We start from the raw sequence: 26,238 nt of genomic DNA, 5'->3' as shown, positions 1-26,238 counted from the left end.
TTAAAGCAGTTGGTTTATTGAGCACATATATATATATATATTTTTTATTTTTTTGCAGATGTTAAGGCCTTTTGTTGTTACAGGACACTTAGCAGTAAAGTTCACAGAGTGTAAAACACACACAGAGAGTTTGGCCTTTTGAGATTTGGACGGATCCGAAGCCGTGGCGTCCAGACGGACGACGACTCCGTCACGTTTGGAAATGCAGGTTTTGTTTTTTTTTTAACCTCCCACCGCGGCTCAGGAAGGGTCCGGCTCATCCGGTCCGAGACGCGGCGGGCTGTTGGTTACAGTACAGGACGAAGGTTTCAGTCCAAGTTGTAGTTTTCAGTGCCAGCTCCTCAGCTTCCACTCAGGAACCACAAATCCCCATTTCCCCTCTCTGCACCCAGTATAAAGCAACTCTTAACGGAGGTTTTTACACGCCGCCAGCCGTCCCAATCTCCCTCGAGGACTCGTGTCTCGCGTGGCAAGTTGTCTTTGAACATGTAGCTGCCAGAAGAGAGGGGCAGGGGGGGCTTCACTTGTCCCTGTTGAGCACGATCTCTGTGAGCCTGATGAGGGCGTCCCTCTCCGGGGACGGCCGGAGCCGGCTGATCTGTCTGATGGCTTCTTCGCAGTACCGCCGCGCCAAGTAGGTGGTCTGCTGCACACCGTCGCTCTGAAACAGGAAACGGTTTAGCACCTTTTTAGACTGTTTTCTCTTACAGCACTGCAAAAACAGAGCTAAAAGAAGGTAAAATTTTCTTGAAATTAGTGTATTAGTACTTCATTTGAGTAGGTAAATAAGATAATCTGCCAATGGGACAAGATTTTTGCACTTAAAATAGGAACAACTCATCTCTATCAACTTATCTATCAAGTGCATTATATCTAAATATCTTATTTTAGGGTTAAAATTACGATTTCCGTTGGCAGAAAATATTATTTACCTGCTGAAATCAAAGGACAAATAAAAAATATACTAATTTCAAGAAAATGTTACTTGTTTTTGCAGAGAGCGTGTTGCAATCATATTTAAACCCCTTAAACTTTCCCTTCAGTGCAACTTACTGACCGTGGATGGGCACTGCAATACGGGAACTAAAAGTAAGTAAAACTTTCTTGAAATTTGTGGGTTTTTTCCTTGATTGGAGCAGCTAAATAAGACTATTTGCCAATGCAATAAGATTTTGGCACTTAAAATAAGGACAGTTGATCTTATTTCAAGTGCAGGATGTCTAATTATCTTATTTGAGGGATATAAATACTCATTCCATTGGCAAATAGTCTTATTTAGCTGCTCAAATCAAGGAAAAAAATGCTCATTTCAAGAAAGTTTTACTTACCTTTAGTTCCCTTTTTGCAGTGGGTAAATGTATTGCTTTAGGTCACGTGTATCAATGTTGAGGCCCGTCAAAGCAATTTATCCGGCCCTCAAGAGGCAAAAAAGGTCTATCATGACATAAAGTACAGGCATATATCTTTTTAAAGTGTATAAAGTGGCTAAAACTGGGCCTCCTGTAGTGAATTGACAAATAAAATTTGATTGATTGATTGATTGTTGGTATTTTCTTTAACTGTAGTAACAGTATCCTGCCACTAGATGTCAGTTTTCCTGCAACACATTAAAACAAAAAGAGAAAAAGTGACGCAGAATGATAACTCGCCCCAATATCAACTTTTTTTTTTTGCAGATAAACTGTAAAATGGGCCTAATGGTGCATTTCTTTTACATTTCTATGTGAACAAATGAAATTATGAAATCAAAAGTATCATACACACAACCGGCCCTTTAAATGACTTCATGATGCTAAAGTGGCCCCATATAGAAAAGAGTTTGACAGCCTGGCTTTAGGTAAAGGGGACTCATCATAACATGAGATTCTTCTTTCTGCTCCATTTCATTCAAGTGTTTGTTTTTATGTTTAATTGTTCTGTTTGAACAAAGTAAAATTAAAATTATACTTTATGGAGTATAAAAATGTCTGCAGCGCTGAAATTGTTGCATTGCTCCAACTGGGCTCCAGGTGGCGCATGTTTACTGAGTCTTCACCTTGAAAAAGAGACATGGAGCCACATCTTAAGAGCGAAGGACAGAGGAAAAATCGCCTGAATTTCAAGGCAAACCTGTTTAGTCTGCTCAGAGAAGCCATCTGCCATGACGGATGTGAAAACAAGTCTCAACTAAATATGAGCAGCTTTCAGGGTCAACCTTTTGTTTTTATCACCAGAACCACGCAGGAGTCTGCAGTCTGGGCACAGGAAGTCACAGCAACTGGTTATTTTATTTTTATTTTTTTACACACTGCAAAAACGGATCTAAAAATAAGTAAAATAGTAAAATGTTCTTAAAGTTAGTGTATTTCTCCTTGATTTGAGCAGGTAAATAACACTATCTGCCAATGGAACGAGTATTTTTACCCCTAAAATAAGTTAATTAGATATTCTGCATTTGAAATAAGATGATAGAGAGGAATTGTTCCCATTTTAAGTGCAAGAATCTTATTCCATTGGCAAATAATCTTATTTACCTGCTCAAATCAAGGACAAATACACTCATTTTAAGAACATTTTACTTATTTTAAGTTTCTTTGCAGTGCACGCATTTGAGCATGAAACATATCAGGTTACCGCTCTGCATGTTGCATATTAAAAAATGGAAGTTTTGTTACATCGGGTTGAGTTTGGACCTCAGGCCAGAAAGTTGCCCTTCTCTGCACTAGAGCAACACAAAGGGGGCAATATTTCTGAAGTGGGCTAACTTGTATTTAGCCCTTGAATAAAAATCCACCACTGTAACCTTTTGCCTTCAGAAGTCCCTGCAACGTCAATTAGCAGCAGCCGAGAGGCCTGTGGTGACTCTGGGGGAGCTGCAGAGATCCAGAGCTCAGATGGGAGACTCTGCTTTTCACACCTGCACTTAATAGTAAAGTTTGCTCCAAGTCACGCAGGAAAGCCAGCGCTCCACATCCACGGTGAAACATGGTGAGGGCAGCATGGTGCTGTGGGAGCTGGGCAGAGTCAACGAGAAGATGGATGCAGCTAAATCCAGAGCAATCCTGGAGGAAAACTTACACTGCAAAAGGGAACTAAAATTAAGTACAATTTTCTTGAAATGAGTGTATTTTTCCTTGATTTGAGCAGCTAAATAAGACTATTTGCCAATGGAATAAGATTTTTGCACTTAAAATAAGAACAATTTATCTCCATCTTATTTCAAGAGCAGTATGTCTAATTATTTTATTTTAGGGGCAAATTTTTATTTTATTGGCAAATAGTCTCATTTAGCTCCTCAAATCAAGGAAAAATAAACTAATTTCAAGAAATTTTTACTTACTTTTAGTTGCCTTTTTGCAGTGTGTATGAAACACTGCAAAAACGGATCTAAAAATAAGTAAAATGTTCTTAAAGTTAGTGGTTTTGTCCTTGATTTGAGCAGGTAAAAAAGATTATTTGTCAATGGAATGAGTAATTTTACTACTAAAATAAGATAATTAGACATCCTGCACTTAAAATAAGATGATAGAGAGGAATTGTTCCCATTTTAAGTGCAATAATCTTATTATAGTATTATTTACCTGCTCAAATCAAGGACAAATACACTAATTTTAAGAACATTTTACTTATTTTAAGTTCCGTTTTTTTTGCAGTGAAAATGGCTAAGGGTTGAAATGACCTGCAGTAGCCTTTCCTGTTTACACGCATTCAAAGAAAATCTAGATCAGCAGCAGATTCAAAGCGTTGCTGAGGTTGACCAAAAACCAGGGATAAAAAGTTAAACTGGGGAATTTCATTTTGCTGCGCTGGTTAAAAATGTCTAAAGGGAAGCTAAAGGCCTTTCTTTAACAGGAGAACGCACCTGAAGGACGTACTGCCAGGCCAGGTCCACGTCTCCTTTGGAGCTGAAGCGCCTCATGATCAGGGCGTGAAGCTCAGGAAACTAGAGACACACAGAAAAAGAAAAAACCTCAGGATGTTTGCTCTGGATCACGACGCCGTGTCTGAACAGAAACGGCGTCGCGCTGCTTTGCTTGCTTTTTACCTGCTGACAGGCGAACAGCACCGGCCCGGTCGCCAGGCCCAGCTTCAGGTCGGCGGCGGCGGGTTTCCCCAGCTGCTCTGCCCCCGACGTGAAGTCCAGGACGTCGTCCACCAGCTGCACAGACCACAACACAACGTTTTTAATTCCTCGCTCCTTCGGGACACGAGCGGCAGTGAAGCGGGTCGCTTCTTCAGGACCTGGAAGGCGATGCCGACGTTCTTCCCGTACTGGTAAGCTATCTCATGGACCTCTGGGTCGGAGCTCACCAGAATGGAGACCTGGAGGCGGAGCGGAAAGAGGCGTGAGAGGGACGGCGGCGCGGGACGCGAGGCTTTCCCTCCCGTCTATTGCTGCCAAGACAGAACGTACATACTGCTTTACAGCTGTGCGCCATCAGGCTCGCCGTCTTCTTGTAGGTCTTCTCCAGGTAGTGCTTGAACCGCTCGTTCTCGTTCTCTTTGGAGCCCAGCTGCATGAACTCGCCTGGAGGGGAAGACGGCAGGGAGTGGATTGAAACGTGGAAGATAAAACGGCCAGTCGAGGTTATTTTTTATTTATTTTTTTTTTACTTTCTACGTACCTCTCACCAGGTCCTCGATCACCTGGGAGACGACCTTCACCACGGCGCTGTTCCCGATGCGGGCCAGGGCCTTGGTGGCCGCCGAGAGGATGAAATCCCCGGCTAAGATCGCCTGGAAGGGACAAAAAGAGATTCATCTGGGTATTTTTTTCCCCTCATGTCACAACTTCACTGCAAAAACGGATCTAAAAACTAGAGCTGGGCGATAAATCGATTAATTCGAATTTACAATTCTTTAAGATTTCATTTTTGGAGAATCTGGATTTTATTTTGCCAATACACTCATTGGGTTTCCATGAAGAGAACAGCATGTGATGCTGGATATATGTTTAGGCAAAATTATTGTCAAAATATTGTTAAGTGGACACTTTTTTTTACCATAATACGAGGTACTTCATTTACTTATTTACTTTTTTTTTCTAACTTAGTTTGAAGTTCACAAGTGCAGTGAAGCCTGTTCTTAGCTCAATGTGTAATACCACTAGCAGCAAATGTTTTGTTATATTTTCATTGTTTATAATGGCACGGCTGCCATCTTGTTTCACAGCTTGTTTTTAGTTGCACTTTGAATTAAGGTCAACTCCCTGACGAAATAATTGACATAAAAAGCAAGGTTTTAAAATAATTTCTTTTTATGAAACAAAAAGAAGGAAAAAAATCGATTAATCGGCTTTGGTATGATAAAATCGGAGATTTATTTTTTAATCCATATCGCCCAGCCCTATTAAAAACAAGTAAAATGTTCTTAAAGTTAGTCTATTCGTCCTTGATTTGAGTCAGTAAACAAGGTTATTTGCCAATGAAATTAGTATCTTTGCCCCTAAAATAAGATGATTAGACATCCTGCACTTGAAATAAGATGATACAGAGGAATTGTTCCTATTTTACGTGGAAATATCTCCTTCCATTGGCAAATCATCTTATTTACCTGCTAAAATCAAGGACAAATTTAAAGAAAATTTTACTTATTTTTAGTTCTGTTTTTGCAGTGAATTTAAATTCAACTTTTATTTACTGGCGGATGGATGGAGTGAGAAAGAAAGGATAGAAGGAAATGAGAAGTCAAGAAAAATAACGGAAAAGTAAGCAGCAAAGGAAGGAGAGGATAGCAGGAAATGAGATGGAATGGAAGGAAGTAAATAAGAGAAAAGGAAGTGAGGGAGGAAAGGGAGGAAAATAAAACAGAATAAAAGCAAGTAGGAATAAAATGTAGAAACTTAAAGCAAAACAGTTGGACTACAAAGTTGAACTAACGATATTTCAGTAAAACAGTTTAACTAGAACAGTTGAAGGAAATCCTAAACAAATGTGTTTTTAATCTTGATTTAAAGGAACTCAGGCTTTCAGCAATTTTACAGTTTTCTGGAAGTTTGTTCCAGATCAGTGGAGCATAGGAACTAAATGCTACTTCTCCATGTTTGGTTCTGGTTCTAGGTATGCAGAGCCGGCTGGAGCCAGAAGACCTTAGTGGTCTGGAGGGTTGATACACTGATAACAAGTCTGTGATGTATTTAGGTGCTAAGCCATTCAGGGATTTATAGACTAATAGAAGGATTTTAAAGTCTATTCTATAAAGGAAGGAAGAAAGGGCGCTGCGTGGCGTCGCAGCAGAGGAGGCCGTACCTTTCTCTCCCCCCACACCTCATTGATGGACTTCTTCCCTCTTCGCTCGTCCGATCCGTCGATCACGTCGTCGTGCACCAAGCTGGCGGTGTGGATCATCTCAGAGATCATGGCGATCACCCTTTGCCCCGGGAGCAGATCTCTGCAGGAGACAAAAAAAAAATCCAGCTTTTATGGCTCATATATGGATTTATTACAAGGTTGTTACACCTCTCTTTTCATTTGATTTTCCTCCTATTAAGTCAGACAAAAAAAAAAAGCCCAGAGGAAATAGAGTGAGGTGCGCTCTGTTGGTCCATTTACCCGGCTCGGTTGCTGTGGATGTTCATGGCCCGGGCCATCAGGACCACGATGATCGGCCGGATAGCTTTTCCCCGGCCGTCGAAATAGTAATCGCAGAGGTATTGTAGCTCGGCTGTGGCCACGAACAACTCCTGCGAGACAAGAAAAGAAACGCTGTAGTTTCATCACAGCCACAAAAACACCAGCATCTTCAAAACAAAGACCTTATCCACTCGCTTATTGGCCACTTCTCTTAAAAATATGTAAAAACAGAGAAATTATTCTAAGACATTTGTATTGCAGGACAATCATCTCACGCAGACTAATTTATCAAGTGGCCTTACTTAGGATTTTAACTAAATCACTGGAGACACTGTGTTTTAACAAAAGAAATGAAACTGGAGGCCTTATATTTCTGTTTTTAGCAATGTTCCACATTTAAAATGTACAAATAACAGACAATAGGTCCATTTTTTCTTTAGCCACTCTTCAAGACGGGAAAGAACTGAAAACATGCCGTTAGGCCGACTAGCTTTTGGAAGGGACACCAGCAGGAAAAGCCTTCTCTGTCCTATCAGCACAAACGTAAACATGCAGATCTTCCTAAACGTGGAACCGGAACCAGAACCGTGTGGTTCTGGTCAGATGAGATTAAAAACACACTCCAGGTGGGCCTGGGGTGCAATAGAGGAGGATTGCATGGAGCAGTACATCCTCATGCTGTTGGGTAAGGTGGAGGATGCGTGATGAAGAACAGAATTGAAAATTCTCTTTCTCACGTTCTCACTGAACCTGGTTCTGGTTCTGTTGGAGGTTTTCCTCCCTGTTAAATGGGAGTTTTCCTCTCCACTGTCGCCTCATGCATGCTCAGTATGAGGGATTGCTGCAAAGCCATCAACAATGCAGACGACTGTCCGCTGTGGCTCTACGCTCTTTCAGGAGGAGTGAATGCTGCTTGGAGAGCCTTGATTCAACCTGCTGGGTTTCCTTAGAGAGGAAACTTTCTGACCAATTTATATAATTTGATTGAATTTGACTCTGTAAAGTGCTGTGAGATGACATGTTTCATGAATTGGCGCTATATAAATAAAATTGAATTGATGCTGTGGGCCGGATTCTCCTCCATAGGTCCTGGGAGCCGCGTTAGAAATTAACGTTAACTTTAACGTTAACTTTCACTGTGAGATTGGGGTACTGCAATTAGGCTTTATTTATTTTATATTTGAAACAGATCTTTACCAGGCGTAAAGCAAAGCACATGTCCTTATTTCCTCCAATTAGACGTGAAACGCAGCTCACCTTTTTGATGTCATCATACAAACTCGCCAGGTCTTTCTGGGCTAACGTGAACGGGTCTCTGGGCTTCGCGTCGCTGTGCGTCGCCCTGCAGCCGCATGTCTGCAGCGTCGGGTACAGCAAACTACCGGGGTGTCTCCTAAGAGACCAACGCAACGACTTTACAACCAGAAACCAAACCGTTTTAAAAAGGAAAGAGAAACACGAAGGAGGAAGGTGGACTCGCCTGATTACAGATGCGCCGAGGTCAGGAGCTCTGGAGTGGCTTTGTGCAGGAAACAGCGGCCTTCTCTGAAAAGTCAGCAGAGACAAAGTCAGACAACAACGACCGCACCAAGCTGGCAGACACTGACATAAATCCACATGGGACCAATTATTATGGAGAGAAAGCAGACTCAATACGTCCCGCTTGATTTGTACGTAGGGCTGGATGATAATTCAATAACTATATATATATATATATATATATATATATATATATATATATATATATATATATATATATATATATATATATATATATTGATTTTCTTCCTTTTGCATTCTAGCCTATCATGCAGATTAATATTACAGCCATTACATCCTCCCAACCAATCACAACGCAGACTCAGGAACGCTCCGCCCCCTTTAAAGAGTTCAGAGAGCACTCGTTCTTTTTCTTTTTTTAAAACTTGCAGTTTTGGTAAAAAAAAAAAAGTTGGTTGAACAAAGGGTTTGAGTTTGAATTCATTGTTTCTCTGTTCTTTAAATAAAATTAGGTCACTAAGCAACAGCATAAAACGGCCAGGGCTGTGCTTAAAATATCTGTTGATAATTATGATAAATATGACTTCTATCTTATCGATATGCTTTTATATATCTATCTATCTATCTATCTATCTATCTATCTATCGATATAGATATATCTATCTATATATATATATATATATATCTTCCAGCCATACTTAAAACAGGATTTGCAGACGCTCAGATGCACGCACGGATATATTTTAGAAGAAAATTATACGATAAATACAGAATAAATGTATACATGGGCACAATTACACAAACATTAACATTCAACGTTTACCTTTAACCTCACGAAAGTGACAATTACAAAATAATTACTAATGCAAAAAGGCCTCATCTGCTGCGAATCGTTAAATGTGTTTCTGACCTCCTCCATCTACATCCTCAAAGCTAAAACTGTGCGTCTGTGGCCATTTGTGTTGGCATGAAACCACACTACAGCTCGATTTTAAGGGATTAGAGAGAAAACCAGAAACTGGTGTTAGTGCTAAACAGCTGATCGCTTCATCTTTATATCCCTCTGTGGTTTAAGGTTCACACACATATAGGAACAGAAAGCTGTGGTTACGCCCTGAAACCATTTTAAGAACTATTGTAGTAATTCTACACTGTTTTTATGTTTTTTTTTTTTTTTTTTTTTTTTTTTACCAATACTATATTTAAACAAGTCCTCCACGCGTGCCTCAATGTTAAATGAATGAATGAGAAGGTGATTATGTCTGGATTAAAATTAAACAGGTTTATATCAGTCAGGCACAGATTAGTGTAAAGGCTCATTAAGGACCTGTTTATGACGTCAGAATAATAAACTAATTCATAATATCACCTGCATGAAGTCAATGTTCATTCTGGAGACCCATGGATGAATTAAATAGATTATTTTAGCAGACATGGGGCCCATAAAACCCTCCAGCAAACGGCGGTAACCCGAGAGTCCAAATCGCCACGGAGGGAGGACCGGGGCTGTCTCCGTGACCTTCCCCGGTTTGACTGCACTTCCTGTCAGGTACAAACCCACCTCGCTTCCCGGAGCGGAGCTCCACGGCGGCCTGCCCGCAGAGGACGCCGACGAGCAGGCGGACCTTCTGCCGAAACACCGCAGGGTGTCCGGTAACCCGGAGGTCGCAAAGCCCGCACCGAACCTCCGGCAACACATCCACCAGGACCCCGCCATGATGCTCCCACTTCCCAGCAGTCCTCCGGCGCACGGCGTGCTTGTGCAAAGGGGAGAGTGGGAGGGAAGCGGTTACGTGATGCGGCGGAAGCGGAAATGAGCGAGGAGGGCGTTACTTTCAAAATAAGATTCCGTGTACCGGACGGAGCTAGTTTGCAAGTAAGAACAATCATATATATTTATTTTTTCCGGGGGAACTGAATGTATAGTAACCGATTTAATTTCTTAAATTAAAGATATAAAACTTATTTTGTCAGAATATTTCCAGGAAATATACCAGTGTTTGGGGTGCGACTAGTTGCTGGACGAGTAGCCGTTACACCGGACGCCGAGGTTAGCAAAGGCAAAGGTACATTTATTTGTATAGCACATTTCAGTACAGAGACAGTGCAAAGTGCTTTACACGATTACAATATAGGAAAATAAAACAGAATAAAAGCAAGTAGGAATAAAATGTAGAAACAAAATAGAACATGGCAGAATAGAAACTAAAAGCAAACATTAAAAACTGTTGGACTACAAAGTTGAACTAATGATGCTTCAGTAAAACTGTTTAACTAGAACAGTCGAAGGAAATCCTAAACAAATGTGTTTTTAATCTTGATTTAAAGGAACTCAGGCTTTCAGCACTTTTACAGTTTTCTGGAAGTTTTTTTTTCCAAATAAGTGGAGCATAGGAACTAAATGCTGCTTCTCCTTGTCTGGTTCTGGTTCTGCAGATCCAGAAGACCGAGTGGTCTGGAGCGTTGATACACTAATAACAAGTCTGTGATGTATTTAGGTGCTAAGCCATTCAGGGATTTGTAGACTAACAGAAGTATTTTAAAGTCTATTCTCTGAGATACAGGGAGCCAGTGGAAGGACTTTAGAACTGGGGTGATGTTCTCTACTTTCTTAGTCTTAGTGAGGACGCGGGGTTCTGGATCAGCTGCAGCTGTCTGATCCACTTTTTAGGCAGACCTGTGAAAACACCGTTGCAGTAATCAATTCTACTAAAAATAAACGCATGGATTAGTTTTTCCAGATCCTGCTGAGACATCAGTCCTTTAATCCTAGAAATGTTCTTCAGGTGATAGAAAGCCGACCTTGTAATTGTCTTTAGATGCTTTTGGAGGTTCAGGTCTGAGTCCATCACTACTCCCAGATTTCAGGCCTGATCAGCGTCCAATTGATGGAATAAATGGTGAACCTGCACTAAATTAATCTACAATGCTTACGTAGTCTTTAAAGGGCAGCTTGGGAAGCATTTGCTGTAGTTTGGAAAACACTTTCAATATGTTTTTTTCTTCGTTATCGGGGGAAGTGTACCACTTTTAACAGGCTGCTGAATCAAAAGCCGTGTTAAAATCGTCTGTAGGCGGTGTAAAACAATCCCGGAGAGAACCAACGTATGCACAGGGAGAACATGCAGACTCCATGCAGAAAGACCCAGGACTTGAACCCAGGACCTTCTTGCTGCAAGGCACTGTGCAGCCGAGCTCATCTCAGCTTTATATAAAATACACACATTTTTATTATTTATTTTTTTAGACATTGTCATTTTTCAATCTGTGTTTTTAAACCCAGGAAAAGGAACAGAATAAAATAAAATTTTAGACGTGCGACTATAGAACAGGGACTGGGGAACCACATGCGGTCCTCGGGGGGCTACCTGGTGGCACCGTGTTGGTGACCCCTGGTCTAAACCATACACTTCAAAGGCAAAGTGTGGCAAACGTATGACTGTGTTTGTATCTTCTTACGACCTTTGGCTTCCATTCTTCACAGCAATAAACGACACAAGCAAGGCCCACAACCTGCCGCGCTGCCTGTCCTGGACATAAGGACATTTTCTGAGACGTGATAGCTGATCCTGCATAATATCAAAGTTTTGTCTTCAGTCTGTTCTTTGACCTTCTGCTTGCAGCTGTGTGTTGACGTCCGGGGAACTAGTAGATAGTCTGAACAGGAACTAGTCGTGCTGCTAGATAAGCGCTTATTATTGTTGTAATTTCCACAGAAGGTCGGAAGGCAAGGCTGTGGCACAACTAAGACAACTATTCTGCTTTCCTCGTCTTTTGTAGACATGCCACTCAATGGCTTTTGACTTGTTTGCCTCCACTCGTCTACAAACTGAAATCTAATTAATGTCTGCCCACTCTTTTTTTTTTTTCTTTATTGTAAAGCAGCTTCAGTTCAGTCAGACTAGGCGGACGACGTCTCTGGATGTAGATTTTCAGTCTTGCCACACATTCTCAACTGGATTTAGGACCAGTTTTATGTTTAGGATTATGGCCTCTCTGGGGAATTAATTGGCGACTCAAATTCAAAGCCTTTTGCAGATTCTCAGAGTAGTGTTGCACCGATGCCATTTTTTTGGCTCCAATACTGATACCCGATACCTGGCTGTGCAGTATTGGCCAATACCGTCTGTTTGAAATTGATGTGTGTGTGTAAGTTATATATGAAGAACTGCATACTATTTAGGGTAGTAGAACTTTTTATTGCCTACCCTGGAATGGGTGACAATAGTTGAATAAACTTTTGGCTCTCAAAGGCCAAAATAGTGCAACTTTAGTGAACTTATATAACATGTATAATAGTAGTGCAACAGTAAAATTACATTAATAATTGAATAATCTCTTTTAAACCCTGAGTTTTGGCTCTCAAATGCCAAAATAGTGCAACTTTAATGAACTTATATAACATGTATAATAGTAGTCGGGAGAGAGAAGGCTGCGTTCAGGTGACATACAGACATCAAAATGGTATCGGTGCCTATTTGTTGGTACTCGCTGATACTGATACCACCATTTTAGCGGTGGATCGGAGCCCCGCCCCATACTGGTATCGTATCGGTGCAACTATCTGAGAGGTCTCCTTCCAGGAATTCCTTCTACGCAGCTCAGTCCGTCTTCCCTGTCTGATCCCAACACCACCATGTTTCACCGCGCCTATGGGGAGTGTCGCTGTTAGTTTGTGCACTTTGTTTAAGTCGGGGTGTTGGATTAAAGAGGGGCTGACCCACTGAGCTATATTATACACTGGAGTGCTAATAACCCGCTGTTAGAACGAGTCGCTTTGAAGCCACCAGCCGCCATATTGGTACTCCCTATTTCCCCCCAGTAACTAGGGAATATGAGCGCTACAGCATCGAATAACGAGGATTTTCTCATGTTCAGGGGGGGCTTAAGACTTTTAAAATGTCAAATGCCATATACTTTTATGTTATGTTCTAAAACTATCAAGTACTGAGAAAGTCATGTGCTGAAATATTTTGCATTTTATTCATTTAAATATATATATGTAACATTTATGAATATATAAATAACAATATACAAAAACATATTGACATATGTGTATACATATATATATATATATATATATATATACATATATACATATACACATACTTATATATACATATATATATATTTAATATGAATAACATGTAAAATATTTCAGCACCTAATTTCCTAGTAGTTGATAGTGTTAGTACATCCACTGACTGTAGAATTACCTATGAAACGTTTTCACACAGCCAGAAAACTGCTTGTTGTTGCAACCAAATCCTATGGGATTCTGTGAGAGTAGGGAGTAGCAAGATGGCGGCCAGTGACTTCAGTTTTTCGGCCAAATCAGCACTCCAGTGTATAATATAGCTCAGTGGGCTGACCACAAGCGCATGCCGCACTTTTAAGATTTCTTTGCACATTTTTCCTTTTTCCAAAAGTGCAGTGACTATGAATATGTTTGCAAGGCGATGTAAATTTGTGCTCTTTAGATATTTTTTCCACTGGGATGATGATGATGATGATGATGATGTTTCTTATTCTCAGAACACTCCACCTGCTCCGTCTGTGGAGATGTGGCGCTCCTGCACAGCTCTGGTCTTTACGGTGGCGGCGGTATCGACCTTCACACCCGTGCACGCCCTGGAGTTTTGCCGAAGTGCCGATCCAGACTGCAGCGGACCCGCGGACGCGCAGGCCGCCCACGCTAGGTGGAACAAGGATGCTGCAAATCTTACTCAACATCTGGAGCTGTTCAAGTTGTCCTGCAAGAAGCTTATCGGTAGAACCATCATCTTGCTTTTGCCGAGTTGACGCTTGTGTGTGTGTTTTTTTTTTGTCTTCCTCATGCAATCCTTCCTTTTCCTGCAGAAGCGTTGCCAGTCGACGAGATTGACGGCAACTTTGTTCGCACAGTGAAGAACTGCATATTCTCCAAATCCAATCCGACTCCGCTAAGAGGCTCTTTGAGACTGGCAGCGGTTTCCAAGGTGATAGCGGCGCATCACTGTAACAGGCCTGCGATTATTTATTTTCTTTTCTTTTTTACTGTGCAACATCCCAGAGGAATCTGTATCCGACTGTCTCCTAACAGGTTGTCATTGAGGGGATCTTGGACGTAGACGTGGCGGTGACGCGGTCAGAAGACTTCCTGCTTTATGCAAGCGGAGCCAAACTGCTGCCTGGTTCTGTTCCACTTGCTCACAGATATGGAGGTCATCAGGTAAAAATCATCTTCTTGAAGCCGTAGTCACCACAGCGGTTTGGCAAAAGAAGCCTTGTTGCAAATTTAATTGCATTTTATTCAGGTTTAATGTGATAAACAAAACAACATAGTGGTTAATTAGAGGAAAATTATACATGGCTTTTAGATTTTATTTACAAATCAGAATCAGAAAAGAGTGGTACTCATTCCAGAGAGAACTGCAGTTAGCAAACAGTATCAGGGAGACCCAGAGTGAGATCAGCCAGGTCCAGGTTGAAGACATGGACATGTTTAAAGCAGAGCGAGGTTATGAAGTAATCTCCCAAGCTTTGAAAACGTCGCTAAACACTGTTCAGCGCATCGACAGAAAATGGAAAGCAGATGGCACTGATCCCATGTGTGGATGAAAACGCACCAATCCCCATTTTAAAACATGGTGGTGGCAGTATCATGGCTTAGGGAAGCTTTTCTTAAAGCAGGAATCAGGAGAACAAAAATAGCAGGATACTGAAAGAAAACCTGTTAGTATATATCATTCGGTAGAGCAAGGCTTGGGCTGGACGATATAGAAAAAAAGCATATCGATAAAATAGAAATTATATTGATCGATATTGATAATTATAAAAAAAAAAATCTAAATATACATTTTAAGTGCAGCCCTTGTAATTTTATGCTGTTTCTTGATGACCTATTTTTAAATATGGATTCAAACACAACCCTTTATTCAAACAACTTTTTCGAAAAATGTAAGTGTTAAAAAAAAAAAAAAGATCACGTGCTCTCTGAACTCTCTGAAGGCTGATGGAGCTTTCCCGGGTTTGTGATTGGTTGGGAGGATGCAATGACTGTAGTATTAACCTACATGATAGGCTAAAATGCACTGTTCTTTTATTGAACTTTTTATTGACCCCTGATTTTTATATTGAACCATACGTCTATGGATCGATATATATCGTTATTGAATTATCGTCCAACCCTAATCAAGGCATGTTTCTGTGTTGGAATGGCCTAGTCAAAGTCCAGACCCAAATCTGTCTGATGAATCATGGACACTAAACGACAACGGGCAGAAATTTCAGTTTCTGGATGTTAAAAGCCGGTGGGAAATCTGCCCCAAATCACCACCATACGGTGGTTATAAAGAGATCTAAGTCAGGGGGAAATAAATGCATGCCACACTTTTCAGATTTATATGTTTAAAAGAATTTGTAAGAAATGTATTTGTGTCCCTTGACTGCACATTTATGCACCTCTGTGTGCCGATCCATAAAATCCCAGTGAAATCCATTGAAGTTTGCGGTTTTATTGGGGCAAATCACGCAAGATGAATAATTTACCAAGGCACTGTTTTTAACACATATAAGTGTTAAAAAACTCTAGTAAAGATGTGGAAAAAGCCTTAAAATAAATTTGTCTTTGATTGCAGACGCATCATCTCACTGTTATAAAAGCCAAACTTTTAATTTGACCGCCTCTGTTTCGAGTGGAATAAAACTCAATGAGAAGACATGTGGCACACTAACCACTACATCCCTCACAATTACCATGTAATAAACATAAGTGACCTGGATCTGAGTGTCTAGGAGCTTTTATTATGCAACCTATTACTTCTTGTGTTCCTGTTATAATTAAGGCCACCTTTAGAAATGGGTAAGACAAGACAAAAGTAGGCAGCTGCAGCAGAGAGCGGCCTCCTGCGGTCACCAAGTCTCCATAACAGGCATTCATTTAAATGGACGTAGTGTTTATATCTGTGTACAGTTTAAAACTCAAACATCTGATATGTGATATTTATGAAATATTCTCATCTGCCCCTGTCAAAGTTTGGCTACTGGGCTGGACAGCTTGGCGACGGTCGGGCACATTTACTCGGGCAGTATTTAAACAGGTGAGGTGATTGTTTGCTTTATTGAAGTTTGAAGTGTTTCTCTGCCTATTTCATTTTTTAATACAAGTCTAAATGTACAGGAAAGGGGAAACCTGGGAACTGCAGCTCAAAGGCTCTGGGAAAACTCCATATTCAAGGTTAGTTTCACTATATACTATGTTCTGTTTCTGGCCAAAGACTTTAAAATGATCTTGCCGATTATTTGAGAAATTGGATTTCTCAAATAATGTAATGTATAAGAAGCTACCATAAAACTATGGAAAAAAAATCTCTGCAACGTTGGAGGAAACTTTTTTGGACGGAAAAAAATTGCCCACCAGCTTTAACTCGACACTATTTTTTTTTTTTTAGATTTAGAAATGATGAACCCTTGAATTTCAGTCTGGACAGCAGTTTTAGGTTTAAAAATCAAGTATTTCTTATCATCATGTGAAAAAAAAGGAAAGCCGACAACAGCCTTTGTATTTTTCTACGTTATTTATGAGTACAGCTATTAAATTTAGTTAGATTTAATACACATTTCACAGCACTTCAACTCTGGAGATATTCTGACAAAAAAGGTTTTATAGCTTTATTTTAAAGAAGTGAATCGGTTACTATACATTCAACTTTCTTGAGAAATTCCAGCAGCTTTTCAAACTTTCTGCTAAATGTTAAGAATAAAAATCAGGGCTGCCCCACAGTTATTCCTATTAAACAGCCAAAAATCAAACCAGATGGACATGAGAACGACTTCACTCTGTATTTTGAAGGAGGAGTCCTATGAGGCATATGTGTCAAACTCAAGGCCTGCGGGCCGAATCCGGTCCGTGAAGGCAATTTATCCGGCCCTCAAGAGCCAAAAAAGGCATATCAGGTCATAAAATAGAGGCATATATCCTGTGAAAGTGTATAAAGTGGCTAAAACTGCCTCCTGTAGCAAATGTTAATTTGTTTTAACTGTGTAGTAACAGCATCCTGCCACTAGATGTCAGCTTTTCCACAACAAATTAAAACAACCCAGAAATGTCCAAAAAGAGAAAAAGTGATGCAGGATGATGAGAGTTTAAAGTGTAACTTACCCTAATATAAATTTTTATTTGCCAATAAACTGGGCCTAAGGGTGCTACTTTTATGTTACTGTGCAACTTTGTTATATTTCTATGTGAACTGAAATGAAATCAAAAGTATCATCTGTACACATGCAACCGGCACTTTTAATCACTTTATGATGCCAAAGTGGCCTAATATAGAAACGAGTTTGACAGCCCTGCTATAAGGGATTTCAACAAGTCCAGAAAAAAAGAATGTAGTCAGCTGTTTTCCATCAATTAATGTAAAATCTCATCATGTCTTTTATTATTTTATTGCTATTGTTGAAACTACATGTCTGGACAGTCAGAAAGAGAAAGAGCAAAAGTTAAAATTTCATCTCTGTTGTTTCTCTGAAAGTTGAATTATGTGGACGCCAGAACAGACGACATGTTTAGTGTTAACCAGATGAAGCACTGGAGGAAAAATATCCCCTATCAGCTGTGAAGCATGGAGGTGGGAGTGCCATGCTTTGGGATTTTTTGCCGCAGCAGGATCTGTCTGGCTAATAATCCACCATTTGTTCCACCGTGTAGAAGAATTTAGTACCGTATGACGAAAACAGAAAAAGATATTAAAGCTGAAGCAGAACTGAATTCAGTTTTATTTATATAGAGCCAATTCATGAAACCTGTTATTAGTTAAATTTACTATTATTTTTCAAGCTGTATGCAAACGAAATTTCGTTTTTGTACGCACTTTGTGCATACAAAATGACAAATAAAGCTGTCTATGTCTATGTAATCTCAAGGCACTTTACAAAGTCTAATTCAATCAGATCATACAGATTGGTCAAAAAATGTCCACTGTGGCTCTACGCTTCTAAGGAAGCGTAGAGCCACAGTGGACAGTCGTCTGCATTGTTCATGGCTTTGCAACAATCCCTCATACTGAGCAAGCATGAAGCGACGGTGGAGAGGAAAACACCCTTTAACGGAAAGGAAAAAACAAAACATACCATCAACACTGCAAAAACGGAACTAAAAATAAGTATTATTTTCTTAAAATTTGTGTATCTGTCCTTGATTTGAGTAGGTAAATAAGATGATCTGCCAACAGAATAAGATTTTTGCACTTAAAATAGGAACAATTCATGTCCATCATCTTATTTAAAGTGCTAAATAGATAGATAGATATCGATAGATATCTTTATTGTCATTTTGTATGCACAAAGTGCGTACAGAACGAAGCACAAATGTCTAATTATCTTAATTTTTGCCATTCCATTGGCAGATGATCTTATTTTCCTGCTCAAATCAAGGACAAAAACACTATGTTTAAGAACATTTTGCTTATTTTTGCAGTGAAGTTCTGGGTGAAGGCCAAGCCCAGATGGTGGTCTCTTTGAGATGCTGGGAAGTGACTTAAAATGAGCTGAACATCCAGGAAACCCCTCAAACATGTCACAGCTGAAAAGATAAGTGAGCAAAACTGTATTTATATAGCACAAAAATCACAAAGTGCTTTACAACAGAACATAAAAAAACCCAGACAAGACCAAATTAAACAAAAGCAAAAAAAAAAAAAAAAAGGAGATCTGGGGCAAAGCTTCCTCAGAGACTGGTGGATTGGCTTCAAGAAGGACCTGACTGCGATGGTTAGTTAGAATTGCCCGGTAACGAAGGCCGTTTGGATCCCCTCGCAGGTCTGGAGACGGCCGAGCTGTGATCCGCTCCTCAGTCAGGGAGTTCCTGTGCAGCGAGGCCATGCACTTCCTGGGAGTCCCCACAAGCAGGGCGGCCAGGTGAGAACCACCAGCCGGTCACTTCAGATCATCCAGCCTTTAAAAACGTTTTCTAACTCTTGATTTTATTGCTTTCATTGCCTCTAGTAAAAGCTGTTTATAACTGGCTCTGCCGTTCCAGCAAACAAAAACAAACCGTTCCACCTTTAAGCCACTAGGGGGCTCTCACATCAGCTAATGGACTCCGATACCACTGAGCTATATAATACACTGGAGTGCTGATTTTGCCGAAAAACTGAAGTCACTGGCCGCCATCTTGCTACTCCCTACTCTCACAGAATCCCATAGGATTTACTTGCAACAACAAGCAGTTTTCTGGCTGTGTGAAAACGTTTTACAGGTAATTCTACAGTCAGTGGATGTACTAACACTATTAACTACTAGGAAATTATGTATATATATATATATATATATATATATATATATATATATATATATATATATATATATATATCTATTATATAATATATATATTATATTATATTAGATATAGTAATTGTGTTTATGTGTAGACATATATATAATGTATACATATATGTAAATATATGTTTTTGTATATTGTTATTTAATATATTTATCAAATGTATGTATATATATATAGAATCAATCGCTATATATATATATCTATATCATATTAGCTATATATATATTATAATATATATATTATTTAAATGCATACAATGCAAATATTTCAGCACATGACTTTCTCAGTACTTGATGGTTTAGAACATCCAGAAAAGTTATGGCAATTTGACATTTTCAAAAAAGTTTATAGTCCCACCCTGAACATGAGAAAATCCTCGTTATTCGATGCTGTAGCGGACATATTTGCTAGTTACTGGGGGGAAATAGGGAGTACCAATATGGCGGCTGGTGGCTTCACAGCGACTCGTTCTAACAGCGGGTTATTAGCACTCCAGTGTATAATATAGCTCAGTGGTCTTTGCCCCCTCATTCAGGAAGAAATATCCCCACCCCCATACGGGCGGGGCGGTTTGTTATCTCCGGGTGTCGGATCGTTGCCTGATTCCCCGTTACTTGCTTTCTTCCAGCCTGATTGTGAGCGAGGAGCCGGTGCTGAGAGATCAGTTCTATAACGGAAACGTGGCGACAGAGAGAGGTACGGTGATGAGAGAGAGGTCGTCTCTGATTTCGTCTTCTTCCTGACCTTTGTGTTTTTTGTTTTTTTGTTTCCTGCTCTGATCAGGAGCGGTTGTGCTCCGACTGGCCAGGTCCTGGTTCCGGTTCGGATCCTTGGAAATTCTGGCTGAAAACGGCGAGACGGAGCTTTTAAAGTGAGGCGGACCCCTCGGTCGTGTTGGTTGTCTCCGTCGTTCCCCCCCCCCTCTGTTGGCTCATCTGTCGAACGTCTTAAACCTGCAGAACGCTGCTGAACTTCGTCATTCGGGAACATTTTCCCCTGATCCGTCCGGATGACCCGGATAGATATCTGGTGAGTCGTGTCACACAGCTCTGCTCTGCGGTGATCCTCTCTAGGACTCCCAACGTTGAACTCCTCTGTCCTCCTCAGGCCTTTTACTCCACGGTTGTCAGTGAAACGGCACGGCTGATCGCTCGGTGGATGTCGCTGGGCTTCGCTCACGGTGAGGAACCGCTACGGCCCAAACCGTCTTGACGCAGCTCGCCTCGGGCTAAGCGTGCGCTTCCATTACAGGCGTGTGCAACACGGACAACTTCAGCCTTCTGTCCGTCACCATTGACTACGGGCCGTTCGGCTTCGTGGACTCCTACGACCCCGGTGGGTACACGCCGCCGGGTCCCTTTGCCAGGAAACGCAGGAGCGTCCTGGTCCTGACGAGGTGTTTGTGCCACAGGTTTTGTCCCCAACTCGTCTGACGATGAAGGCAGATACAGGATGGGAGCCCAGGCTGAAGCCGGCTTGTTCAACCTGGAGAGGCTGCTGGTGGCCCTGGGCCCCGTGCTCACACATGAGCAGACGAGACAGTAAGGATGGCAGAGACCATGTGGTGATTATTACAAAAAAAGTAAAAAACAAAGCAACTGGACTTGTTTTTCGTAGTTGAAGACGTTTTGCTTCCTCTCCAGGAAGCTTTCTCAATTCAAAAAGTCTGGAGTAATGATGAGTACCAAGCTTTATACTACTGCCAAACAAAGGCAGTAGTATAAAGTAGTATAAAGGTTGTTACTCCACATTACTCCAGACTTTTTGAATTGAGAAAGCTTCCTGGAGAGGAAGCGAAACGTCTTCAACTACGAAAAACAAGTCCACTTGCTTTGTTTTTTTACTTTTTTTGGAATGACCATGACCTGGATGACTGAGAATCTTCACCAGCAACATGCCGTGATTAATGTCTGGCTTTTCTTAACACCTCGAATCAAAGAGAAAAATTAAAAAGTGCACAAATGCGAGAAGTTCTGCTATAAAGTGGAGTTAGGAAACTTAATCTGTTAATTTATTATCTTCAATAAAAAGACAGAGAACTGATTCTCACCAAGTTAGAAAAAAAAGTGTGATTTATTTATTTATTTTTTGCTTTTTGGACATAAAATTGTGTTTAATTAAATTGTTTACTTCCTTTTCTTTTTATCCGTTTAGGGCAAAGATCGTTTTAAAAGGCTACCTCGATATTTACCAGAGGAGGTGAGCTCTATTTCCAGGCTGATGTTGTATTTTTAATAAACTCTATACAACATATGTCCGTTGATGATTTGTGATCACAAGTTTATGTAATTTTGAATTGTATTTTTTTTTTTTTTGTGTGTGTGTTTTGTTGTCTTTGGGGTTTTTATATTTTAATGTGTTCAATTATTTAATCAGTTTCTATTTTTTTCATTATATTTAGATGATTTTTAATTGTTTTACTTTGCTTTATTTTGTTTTTTAACACATTTATCTTTGTTTTATTCAGGGTTTTTTTCTTTCACTCTGTTTTGTTTTTCCCCTCTTTTATCTATTTACTTTAAAAAATATATATATTATTGTGTTTCTTTTCGTTTAATTTTGTTTTAATTTCCCCCTCATCGTCTCACTCCATTGTTTTTTTCTATTTTGTTTTATTTTCGATTATATGTGGGTCAAAATCTGCTTTTATATGGTTTTTTTTTTGGGGGGGGGGGGGGGGGTTGTTTTGTCTTACTCTTCAAATTGCCCCTTGTTGTATTTTCAACATATCCACCTTTATTTAACGTCTAAGACGCGACGACGTAAATAACATGAACGCGTCACCGTTCGTTTTATCTCGTTTTAATCGTTTGATCAGGATTCGCCGGCTCTTCAGAGCCAAATTGGGGCTTCTTGGTGAGGAGGAGGAGGAGGAGGAAGATGACCAGCTGGTAGCCTTGCTGCTTGAGGCAGGTCATTTAGAAACTTGTCCCATGTGATGATCCCAAACTTGTGTTTTTACTTCTCTAATACTTTGTATGCCTCTTCAGATGATGAAGGACACGCGGTCAGACTTCACCATGACCTTCAGGCAGCTCAGCGAGGCTTCATCCGACCAGCTCCGCAGCAGGAACCTCACAGAGGTGCAGCCGAGGAGGAAATCTGGAGGAACATCGCTGCTGTTCTCCTCTTTAGATAAAAACCTGAGCTGAAAACATGCAAAGCAGTCGAGAACCTGCGTCCCTCCTAACGTTTCTCTAACCTCTGTTTTCTCCTGTGTTAGATGTGGGCTCTAGAAGACCTGTCGTCACACAGGCTCTTTTCTGATTGGCTCGTCGCGTACCTGCAGCGGCTCAGCAGGTAAGCGTGGCTTCCAAGGTTTTGGTAAAAAAAAAACGAACGAGTCAGAAAGTCAAAGAGAAGCTGCTCATATGTTTCTGTGCAGGCCGCAGAGTGAAGGCGACCTGCGTCGTCAGCAGAGGATGAAACGTGAGTCACGAAAACGCCCGCGCTGACCTTTGACCGACGCAGGGTAGAGACGCGGCGCTTTGTCTTACAGGTGTGAATCCCAGGTATGTGCTGAGGAACTGGATGGCGGAGTCGGCCATCAGGAAGGCTGAGCGCGGCGACTTTTCAGAGGTAAGCCGCTGAAGCTGTTCTCTAGGGTCAGCCCTGCTGCAGCGGCCTCATCTTTGTCATGCTCTGGTTTGCCACCAGGTGGAGCTGCTGCACCGCGTCCTGACGGCTCCCTTTGTTACGCAAGACTCCGCAGAGGAGGCGGGCTATGCAGCAAGACCTCCTCTGTGGGCTAAGGGGATAAAGGTCAGCTGTTCTTCATGAGGAAAACCAAGAAATAGACGCGCTCCCTAACAAATTAGAATAATATTTAAAGGCGTTTAATGTCAGCAGCGGCTCAAAAGGTGAAACCAATGCTCAATAATTACACGGTACGCTGTTATTCTAATTCATGTGGTGATTGTGGCTTATAGGTAGTGAAAACTGTACATTTTTGTCTCTTAGAGAATAAGAATACCACATTAGAACAACAAAATATGGATCCTCTTTACAGAAATGCTTACAAAAATGGAGAAGAATGCTGACTTGACAGTTTTTTTTCAGCAGACAGTCACTAAAGACCCTCCACAAAGAGGATAAGCCACAGCAGGCCACACTAATGTAGCTAGCTGCTCATAGACGGTTTGATCCAATAATAGTAACAGAGGGTTTAGTGTTAGATAAAAGTAATGAAAGAGGAAGAGAAACACTAGACCCCGCAGTGCAGATGTGCTGAAGGCCTCCACAAAGCGTCCTTTAACACCTCAGCAGAGGCGCAGGTTGCGTCTCCTCCATGCAAAGCCGTATTGATGCAGTTAGTCGTGCAAGAGGAGCCAGCATCTGAGAAACTGGACCTGATGTTTTGATCCAAATAAAGACAGAAACATCTGTAGCGGCCTCTCTACTCCTCTTTATAAAACTTTACCTCAGAATGTTTTATGAGAAGCATAAAGAAAACTTTACATTATTTTTTGTTCTTCATTGATCTTCAAAGCGTTTGTAAGGTTGTTCTGTAAGTAAAATATTTTATGTAAATAATTTATAGATATGTCAGTAATTAGTCTATAAATACTTCAATAAGTGTTTATTATTCACTACTTAAGGGGTGAGTAAGAGACTAAAATGGCTGGTTTCTTGCCTAATAGTGAGCTTAATCTGCTCAACTATATATTTCATATAGAGTTACTTATATTAATCATTTCAGACTAAGTTAATATAATGTTAAAATAAACTGGTCACTTGCTTGCCCTTAATTAATGCATAATAAACACAAATGTGTTTACAGATTAATAACATATCTACAAACTATTATTAGCTTGCTATGAGGGGAGCCTTGTTGTAAAGTGACACATTTCTTCTTTTTTTCCCACACTGTCGGCTTATGTCACAATATTTTCCCTCCAGATTATCATAAAATTTAACCAAGGGAGCATTTTTCTGGAAATGAGGATGAACCCCACAAATGGAGGGTATTCAGGTTCTTCCCTGCTGGCTCAGGGATAATAGTGATAATAACTTTAACGCACTCCAGACGTCTCACCTTGAAGCTCCTGATGGTCCAGAAAACGTCCTTTTCAATATCCCCAGCAGCAGTTTCCTTCCAGGTGGGCCCATTTTGACTCAAAGGAATGATGGCTGGCAACTTTCCATGGGAGCAACCGTTGCTTACGCAGGGAAACAAAGATTTCTTCCTCATTCACTCCCCTTTTGTAGCCCTCAGTCTGTTACTTGGAATGTTGGTGTGATTTCATCTGGACTCTTGTACAAATTTAACCAAGTTTCATTGTTTTTATGCAAAAGCACAAAGCAAAAAAAAAAAAAAAAAAAACAGTTTTTGTTACCACCTTTTTAATTTAATAAAGCTTTTAGCAGGGATTTGTTGCGCTCCTGGCATCTCTCTGCACAACAATGCGATGACAGCGAACCGTCATTGACAGCGAACACTCACATTGCAAAGTTTGCCAAACACACTTGTACCAAAGGCTGTAACAACATCAACCCCTAAAAGAGACAGAAGCAGCGTCCTGTTGCAGTATTTACAGTCCTGTGATGCAGACATATATATACACTTCTTTACACAAAAGGTTCTGTAACGCACGAGGACAGCTTCATTGCTTTTACTGTGCTCTGTTAAAACAAGCTTTTCATGGGTTTACTTCAAATGATTATTCGTGAAATGATGTTCGGGGAAAACTAGAGTGAATGGAGGATTTTTCTGCAGAGACGAATCCATTTTAACGTGGACTGAAGGAGACTAAATCAGTTTCCTATTCAGACTCCCGTCGTTCCGCTGAAGCTACTGATCGGTGCGCTTCTTCATAGCGAACATCAGTTCTGACATGAAGTCCCCGCCGCCTCCTCCGCCTCCTCCTGACAGCATTGGGGTAGTCCTCTTTGGAGGAACTGGAGGCATCTTTCTTGGCTGCGCTGCAGGTCGCTGAATGGAAACGGGAGCAGGAGGGGGCGGAGGAGGTGGAGGTGCGGGAGGCGCACCCGGTGCCAAGATCACCGGATCAGGAGGAGGCGGCGGTAAAAACTCTGGTTCTGGAGGGGGAGGAGGAAGGGACTGGTTAGGGTTTCGACCGAAACCGGCCGCTGGGGGCGGAGGCGGAGGCAGCGAACTGTAGCTGGTAGGCGGCGGAGGAGGAGGGAGGAAGTCCGGAGGGTCTTCTAAGGAGTTCTCCATGGGCGGAGGCGGCGGCGGAGGAGGGAGGCTGTCCATGGAGAGCGGAGGCGGAGGCAAGTCGCTGGGCTGCTGTCGCTGGGGAGCAGGCTTGGAGGCCAGCGAAGGTGCCGGAGGAGGAAGGACCGGGTCGGGAGGCGGCGGAGGGAGGAAGTCGTTCGGCGGTGGAGGTGGGAGGTTACCGATGCCCTGAGAAAACAAAACGAAATGATCATAGACGATACGCAGGAGGGAGACATACTTTTAGTGACAGAGAGATGCTTCGTGTAGTTCTGGGACACCGAGGATCCTTTGAGCTCAGCTCAGGATGCACTTCAACCTCAATGTGGGTCATTTTATACTAAAAACCTAGTCTACCCTGCACACACTGAGCTTGAAGCCTCTGTTGAGGAAACTGCAACTGCATCCTATTCACAAAGCAAAAAGCACTAATGATATGCTGGCCTGTGAATGGCTGGCGAAGGGAAGGAAGGAAGGAAGGAAGGAAGGAAGGAAGGAAGGAAGGAAGGAAGGAAGGAAGGAAGGAAGGAAGGAAGGAAGGAAGGAAGGAAGGAAGGAAGGAAGGAAGGAAGGAAGGAAGGACACAAACAATAAAGAAATAAAGACCATCAGGAAGGAAGGAAGATCTTGTTCCTTTATTAAAAATCAATTTTTCAATTCAATTTTATTTATATAGCGCCAATTCATGA

General features: G+C 41.2%; 3 protein-coding genes across 3 annotated transcripts in view; 1 reads left to right on the top strand and 2 right to left on the bottom strand.

Annotated features, from left to right (window-relative positions):
• Positions 1-9,822, bottom strand: pdss1 (prenyl (decaprenyl) diphosphate synthase, subunit 1). The gene is made up of 11 exons (XM_012876323.3): positions 9,613-9,822; positions 8,032-8,096; positions 7,809-7,944; positions 6,531-6,661; positions 6,228-6,369; positions 4,605-4,716; positions 4,398-4,507; positions 4,222-4,302; positions 4,025-4,138; positions 3,842-3,922; positions 1-661 (listed from the first exon to the last, which is right to left on the bottom strand). Exons 1-11 carry the CDS (start codon positions 9,766-9,768, stop codon positions 521-523), a joined length of 1,269 nt encoding a protein of 422 aa, XP_012731777.3. The 5' UTR covers positions 9,769-9,822; the 3' UTR covers positions 1-520.
• On the top strand, positions 9,819-23,832 carry LOC105935766 (protein adenylyltransferase SelO). The gene is made up of 20 exons (XM_036125734.1): positions 9,819-9,927; positions 13,587-13,821; positions 13,911-14,029; positions 14,134-14,262; positions 16,068-16,132; positions 16,213-16,269; positions 18,849-18,947; positions 20,000-20,067; positions 20,155-20,242; positions 20,331-20,400; positions 20,479-20,551; positions 20,623-20,706; positions 20,783-20,912; positions 21,526-21,570; positions 22,190-22,280; positions 22,362-22,454; positions 22,595-22,671; positions 22,757-22,800; positions 22,871-22,950; positions 23,029-23,832. Exons 1-20 carry the CDS (start codon positions 9,865-9,867, stop codon positions 23,149-23,151), a joined length of 1,833 nt encoding a protein of 610 aa, XP_035981627.1. The 5' UTR covers positions 9,819-9,864; the 3' UTR covers positions 23,152-23,832.
• A 980-nt stretch (positions 23,833-24,812) lies between these two features.
• The window catches only part of LOC105935737 (amyloid beta (A4) precursor protein-binding, family B, member 1 interacting protein), a 37,788-nt gene continuing 36,362 nt past the window's right edge, over positions 24,813-26,238 (bottom strand). The window contains exon 14 of the mRNA XM_036124885.1: positions 24,813-25,738. Within this exon, the coding sequence (XP_035980778.1) occupies positions 25,163-25,738 (576 nt within the window). The 3' untranslated portion in view covers positions 24,813-25,162. The remainder of the gene's footprint in view (positions 25,739-26,238) is intronic.

Source organism: Fundulus heteroclitus, chromosome 21, assembly GCF_011125445.2.
Source record: "Fundulus heteroclitus isolate FHET01 chromosome 21, MU-UCD_Fhet_4.1, whole genome shotgun sequence".
NCBI lineage: Eukaryota > Metazoa > Chordata > Actinopteri > Cyprinodontiformes > Fundulidae > Fundulus > Fundulus heteroclitus.
Note: the sequence above shows the minus strand (reverse complement) of the source record. Positions and strands in the feature narration are given on the sequence as shown.